The following is a 7,570-nucleotide window of genomic DNA, read 5'->3' as shown; positions in this document are numbered from 1 at the left end:
ATACAACTATTATGATCAACATGGGTAGAAGGACAGAATAAGAGACAAACGAACTCAAAAAGAAATAAAAGATGTATAAACCCTTTAACACTGTTATTTTGTCCCTCTATCTTCTTTCTGCCTTTATTGTTGTCATTAACGTTACTTTTACTGTCATTCCACTGGAGCCTACCAAACTTACTTACTACCCGTTACGCCATCTGGCGTTTAGGGCAGCAACAAAGGATCTCCAGCTCTGTCTGTTTTGGGCCAACTTGGTCAACGCCCCCCTACCAAACACCCATCCAGTATCCCACTTTTTATTTATGTTTTATCCTCAAGGCCAAAATGAGAGCAAAAAACAAAAATCTCTCCATATTCCCCAACCCTCAAGTAAAACAAAACTAGGGTCAACAAACTTTCCCCCTCGATATCAAAACGTATCTTTAAAAACACAACAAATCAATCAATCACAAAGAATTTTTAACAATACCCCAGTTTCTCAACCACAAACTACAAGTCAATATTTTTATCCCTCAAGGTGAGAGATTTTAAACACCGTTCTGCATAACAACCCACTTTCTCAACACAAACACACACACACACACACACACACACACACACACACACACACACACACACACACACACACACACACACACACACACAAACACACTCTCTCTCATACACACACACACGCGCGCGCACACACACACACACACACACACACACACATACACATAAATCCTGAATATAATTAGAAACGAGAAACGATGTTGGGAGAAGATCTGCGTATGTAACAGCTGCCAAGTAAAGTCGGTAAGGCGGCCGAGTTATTATGAACATCCTGTTTTTTCGCCCGAGTTTCTTATCTTCAATAATATGCGCATATTTATTAATATCGTGGTTCGGCATCGTCATTGACTGCGATGTAAAGGGGAGCTCGTTAACAATGAACATGTGGGGGCAGGGAGGAGGGGGGGGGTGGTGCAGATTGTTATTGTGGGTGTTGTTGTTGACTGGGGTGGTGTTTTATGGTGTTTGTTATTGTTGGTGGTGGTGGTGATGATGATGATGGTGCAGTGATGGTGGTGGTGCAGATTGTTATTGTTGGTGTTGTTGTTGACTCGGGTGGTATTTTGCGGTGGGTGTTTGTTGTTGTTGTTGTTGTTGGTGGTGGTGGTGATGATGATGGTGTGGTGGTGGTGGTGGTGCAGATAGTTATTGTTGGTGTTGGTGTTGATTGGGGCGGTGTTTTGCGGTTTTTGTTTTTGTTGTTGGTTGTGGTGGTGGTGGTGGTGCAGATTGTTATTTTCGGTGTTCTTGTTGATTGGGGTGCTGTTTACGGCGCTCGCAACTGCATAAGGTCATATGAGCGCCACAAGATTAGAGGTGTTACAAGTGAGTAACAAGCATAAAAAAGAAGAAGGGGAGATAAGGACGATAGATGTTCGATAGGAAAGAAGAAGCAAACCACACCAGAGCACCTGCCAACCACCCATTGTGACGGTGTTTGACGTTTGTGAGTGTTTGAAGATGTTTGTTGTGGTTGTTGTTGCGGTTGGAATATTCACAGCGAGTTGTTGGGATGAAACATAATTTAACAGAACAAGCGAGTATGAAAAGGCAATCGCAACATTAAAAGGTAGAAATGTTAGGCTAGAACACACCAAAGCACACATCAATCTTGTGACGAAACCAGGAAGCAAGCAAATAGGCACATACATAAACTGGAGGATTTACGTCAATTGACAGATTTGCATTGCGCAAACAGAAGCTTATCAACGCAGTAAGGGTCATTTGGTGCAGGGGAAATGCAACACCGATAGAAAGGGGGAAAAAAACAGCAGCAGATAGGCAGGAGAGATGTGAGATGAGAGAATAATATGAATGAATAGATGAGCAGAAGGAAAGGCAGACACAAACACGAACTGGTAGTTCCATACATGTCATAATAGTTCCATAGGCCTATATTGCACGAGGGTCCTGAACCCTGACAGCAAATACTGACAGAAGAATAAGAGCTGTTGAGATGATTTTTTAGTTTTAGTAAAAGTTTTACGGCACTTGCAACACAATAAGGTCTTATAAGTGCCGAAGATTAAAAGTGTTACAAGAGAGTAACACACAAAAAAGAAGGAGGGGAGATAAAGACGACAGACGTTTGATAGGAAAAAAGAAGCAAACCACACCAGAACATCCGCCAACCACCCACGAGCTGAGAGGATGAGTGTAGGAGATTTGTTGTCATCTCTCAGAGACGACCCAGCGGATGACAAATATAAATATAGGGCAGCGGAAAGAGAGATACATGATGACAGACAAAAAGACAGGTTGACATGCAGACAGAGAAATATTAAGCAAAAAATGTGCAACGCCATCAGCAAGAGTATACTAAAGGAAGCATGACTTCATCAAAACACCTTCACAATGTCAAGCTGGCATTCATAACTCCAAAGGTCTTGTATTTATATTCCTGCATGTGATTGAATGATGCATCGGATGTGAATATACATTTTGTCAGCTTCACTTCTCTTTTCATATTGAATTTTAATGAGAGTAATATATAACTTAACTTTTCTTTATGTATACCTGCATATGTTTTTAAGGTCCTGTACAGCCAAGAAAATTTCCCTCTGGGAAAATAAAGTATTATCTTATCTTATCTTATAATCAGTAAGAAAAGATCTTTTATTTGTTATTTTTTAATACAGAAATTCTCCCAGCTCTTTGAAAAGTAGCTGCAACAGTGGGATACAATAGCTGCCTTCCTTCTCAAGATACCCATCTCTCTTATTTGAGCCTGAGTAGATGAAATGCATTTCAACACAACAATGATCCATCAGTGCTAGGATAGCAAGAAATACATAAAGAAGCAAAAGAAGGATTGCGAAGAAGTAGACCCACCCAGTGGCACCTCCCCTCCCCAACCCCACCCCCCCCCCTCTCCTCAAATCACCATCAGCCCCACCAACTGCAACGATGTAGAAATGAAAATAAAAGTAATCATCCTAACTCCAAGTCACATGGGAGCTGTAAATGACATACATCTCAGACCACAAACAGATTTCATTAAAAGAGTCAAGATCAACATTAAAAGATTATAGTAAATAAAAAACAAACTATTTCTTGCATTCATGACCAAACCACCGACTAAGAACCCAACACACAAGACTGAGACAGCATATGTACAGATGTTTTAAACTAGCACAATCACCAAAATGCCAGGGTGGAGAGGCGGACCAGACTGTTGAACACATCCTTCAGTACTGCAAGACACACAGGGCCCTGAGACAGGAAATGTGGCCAACCCCACTGACGCTACAAGAGAAGCTATACGGGCCGACAGTTGAACTGAGCAGGACGGCCCAATTTATGATAGATGCCAGACTTCAAGTGTGATGCGACCGAGAAGAAACAGAAGATGACCAAACTATAAACAAAGAATAAAATTTATATACACATGTACTCACCTCCCTGTATATTGCAAGAAATCTTTCTTGAAGTATAACTTCATATCATACTGTTTGGACATCTGTGATAACTAGAAAGAAATTAAAAAACAAAAAATGTGAACGTGATTGCCAAATTAGATGATAAAACAAAATGTCCTGGCTTTAAGGGTGAATTTGTTTAGAGCTGATTCAGTTGTTTTTACTATTGTATTTCTTTGTACTACTTTCAATACTTTATTAAAAGGCTCCTGTTCACCTCGACGCACAGAGTGGAAATATGTTCACAAAGAATACACATGGTATATGTATTGATTAAATTATGTGAATGATAGCAATTTGAACATCTGGCAGACGGCCACAGAATAAATCTGCAGAAACTGAGATTTTCAAGCAGTAGGAATGAACAGGCAGAGCAAGGATTAGTGAAATCATGCTTTCAATCAAAACAGTGACAGAAACAGAATCCACTACTTATCATTCTACATCAACAAACAAATAAATGTGAAACGTGCTGACAAAATGAGTTACTTCTTGGATTCGAGCCCTATAATGGAAATAGATACATCACTCTTATAAGTTTTTGAAATGCATAAGTATGAAATAATAACAGGCATATGTGTTGCACTTAAAGAATAAGGCATCGATAAAAAATCTACAAATTTGACCCTAGTTTTGATTCTTTTTGGCCAATATCTCTATTTGTGGATAGCGAAAAGTAACTCATTTTGTCAGCACGCCTCACAAATTTAGAAAGTTGTCATTTGAAATGGTACAATGAATTGTACAACTACCACAAAAAAGTGATGACGAGGCAAAAAAGCTCAGGATCATTCCCAAATAGAGTTTAGCAAGCAAGCAATTCTGGCAGGTTACAGATAAGTACAATACTGAGCTAGGACTGTCATCTAGTAAAAACTGCTTTCACCTTGATAGCTAGACCCTGTTTTTGAACTAACCACTCACTATGAGTTGGGATCACAGATCGTCCTCGTGGTTTTATTTGTTTTTTATTCTGAAATTATGCAAACTGAGCCCAAAAAAGTGAAATTATGCAATTCTGTTAATTTTAACAAAGAATGATAAAGGAAAAATAATCAGAAATTATGAAGAAAAAAAGGATCAAAATTTGTTAAATTATGCGGGGTGCATAAAACTCCGGGGACAGTCACAGAGCCTTCATAGCCGTTAGCAGTCACTGATCATTTCCCCAAAGCAGCATCCAGCATGGGGGAAGCTATCTCACCACCTTTAGTTTTAGTAAGAGTTTTACAGCACTTGCAACACAATAAGGTCATAAAGTGCCGAAGATTAGAGGTGTTACAAGACAGTAACAAACAGAAAAAAGAGGGAGGGGAGATTTATCTCAGATAAAGACGATAGATGTTTGATAGGAATATCAAGGAGCAAACCACACCCGAGCACCCGCCAACCACCCACGGTATCTCACCACCAACCAGACAGACGTTCAAATGGAGAAATGATGAACAAATGGACACACAAACACTTGAGGCTGAAGGCGGAAGGGATAATTACTGGTACCTGAGGCCTGTGGCAATTGCAAGAACAGTTGCAGCAGGCTGTGAAGAGACACAAACCCGCAGTTCAAGACTTATTTAGTAATCGTTTTACAGCATTTGCAACACAGTTAGAAGGTCATATTATATAAGTGCCAAAAATTTGAGGTACTGCAAGAGAGTAACACACAAAACAGAAAGAGGAGAGATAACTAGGATGATAGATGGGGGGTTTTTTGTTGGGGCTTTTTTTGGTAAGTGTTTTACGGCGTTCGAAACTGCGTAAGGTCATATGAGCGCGCGGGACACACCAAACACTTTCAAATGGTAGGAAATTTTGAATTTTGCCCGCGTGGCAGCCGAAGCCTACTCTCATCGATTTTGGACAGCCAAGGGATCTTTAACGTGTGCAACTTGTTGATAGATGTTTGATTGGAAAGAAGGAGCATACCACATCAGAGCCCAAAAGCACCTTCCAACTACCCACAGACTTCTCAATAGTAGTTCAAACTCACAAAGCAAACTCTAGGTGGTCGGCGAGTGCTCTGATGTGGTTTGCTCAATCTTTCCTATTAAACATCTATACTATCATCCTTATCTCCCCTCCTTCTCTTTTGTATTTTGCTACTCTCTTGTAACACCTCTAATCTTTGGCACTTATATCAAGACCCATTGTGTTGCAAGTGCCGTAAAACTCCTTCTAAATCTTTTTTTTTTTTAAACTGTGCATTATCAAAAGCAACAGACGAAAAATGCATTACAATTATAGCCACTTACATTGCAAGGTGTCTTCTCGACCCCTCCTTTGATCTTATAGGCTGCAGCGCTGACATCATTGAAACTGATGGTCTTAGGATTATCAGGATCACAAAACGGGTCAAGAATCAGCTCGTTAGTAAGAACCATTTCTTCCTCATCACTGTCTTCCAACATCTCATAGGAACTCTGGTTGGTATCTGTATCAGTTGAACCTTTGAGACCAAACGCAGAGTGATTGCCATTCATGCGATGATCTGTTTCACCATTCATCTCCATCTGATGAAGAAAAATACAATTTCAATTCAAAGAAAACATGTAGGCCTTCCGTGTTGATAAGCCTTTTGCTTGTTTTATAACAAGCATAGTTGCAAGTAGGCTACACATCTTGATTGATGTAATATATATATATATATATATATATATATATATATATATATATATATATATATATATATATAATTTATTTATTTATATAGCCTATATATGAAAACCATCTATTACTAAATAAATAATTCAGGAGTAAATGTAATACACCAGCATTATGCATTGCAAGTTCAAATACTAGGAATGAAAGGAAAACAAGGCATAAAAGCCAAAATAATTGGCTAATACATTTTTTTAAACCTATCTAGGCCTTATACTTATTAAAAAGTAGGTTACAGCAGGAAAACGAAGAGTTAATGATACCGAACACACCCAAATCAAAGTATTAAAATAAATTACAGCATTTCAGAAATTCAACTTCCAAGAAGAAGCCGTAAAACCAACCTTCTATGGACAAAATTGAAGTGTTTTTATGTGCTTACCTGAACATAGTTAAACTTCATTTTCACCATCTTATACACAAGCAGACAAAACAAAAAAATTAACTGCGTCAACCTTTACAATTTCAACAGGACGCTTTGTCTTGGCTCAATGTTCCTCACCAGAATAGCCAATCGATTTTAGAAAGGCTACGTGCGGAGTACAATGTATTGGAACGTAAAACGATCTCTTTTATTATAGAGATCTATTCGGGAGAGCAAAGTGCAATTAAACTACAGATGAATGAAATCAATCCCGGACGGAACGAAAGAAAAACAAAAGATAGGTCTACTATAGGTTAGAAGGTGCAAACAAAGTCGAGAATTTTAAGTGAATGTACCTCTGTATTTATAGGCGGCTTGTGTTGCTTGTTCTGAACTCCAACACCAAACTGTGCCTCGGTACAGCACAAACACACACGCCGCATTCGCCAAAACGGAACAACTCAAGGTCGGGAAACTGGGGGTGTGCCCGTTTTAACCAATCGAATGCCGTTTCGGGGTTTATGACCTGGAGGTGTGATATGACCTAGATTCTAGATCTAGTTCAAGTAAACACTCACTCATGCTCGGGACCAGACAAAGCCGGTTAATCCGCTTATAGTAAAGGTCGTTCAACACACACCAAGAAACTGCAATCGCTCAATGTCACTTTGTATAACATCTTATTGATATGACAAAATGTAAATCAACGAAACTGAATTATCACTGTTGGGTTTATAATGAACAAACAAAAAAAGACACCAGCTCTTGACAAGAAGAGCCGCGGAAAGAAAATAATAAACACGCAACGTTTAATAAATTAATAGTAATGAACATGGCGTTTTTTTGGTACTATTTTGTCAAGCTCTTGATCTATTAATCTAGATCTAGATTTAGATTTCTAGATCTAGAGATCTTAATCTAGACTACATCTAGATCTAGATCTAGATTCTAGATTTAGAATCTAGATTTTTCTAGATATAGATTATAGATCTAGATCTAGATCTTAGTATCTAGATTGGTGCATCTAGACTAGCTAGATTTAGCATGTAGTCTAGAAGATCTATCCGCAAACGAC

At 38.8% G+C, this 7,570-nt stretch overlaps 1 protein-coding gene across 1 annotated transcript in view; it reads right to left on the bottom strand.

Moving 5' to 3' along the window:
• LOC101847452 (L-threonine ammonia-lyase) overlaps positions 1 to 6,839 on the bottom strand; it is a gene marked incomplete at its 3' end in the record, with an annotated part of 46,435 nt that extends 39,596 nt beyond the window's left edge. The window contains 3 exon segments of the mRNA XM_013087740.2: positions 3,453 to 3,523; positions 5,726 to 5,983; positions 6,514 to 6,839. Of these exon segments, the coding sequence (XP_012943194.1) occupies positions 3,453 to 3,523; positions 5,726 to 5,983; positions 6,514 to 6,543 (359 nt within the window).
• Positions 6,840 to 7,570: the final 731 nt, after the last annotated feature.

Source organism: Aplysia californica, unplaced genomic scaffold (genome assembly GCF_000002075.1).
Source record: "Aplysia californica isolate F4 #8 unplaced genomic scaffold, AplCal3.0 scaffold00632, whole genome shotgun sequence".
NCBI lineage: Eukaryota > Metazoa > Mollusca > Gastropoda > Aplysiida > Aplysiidae > Aplysia > Aplysia californica.
The sequence above is the reverse complement of the archived record's forward strand: the minus strand, read 5'-3'. Positions and strand labels throughout refer to the sequence as shown.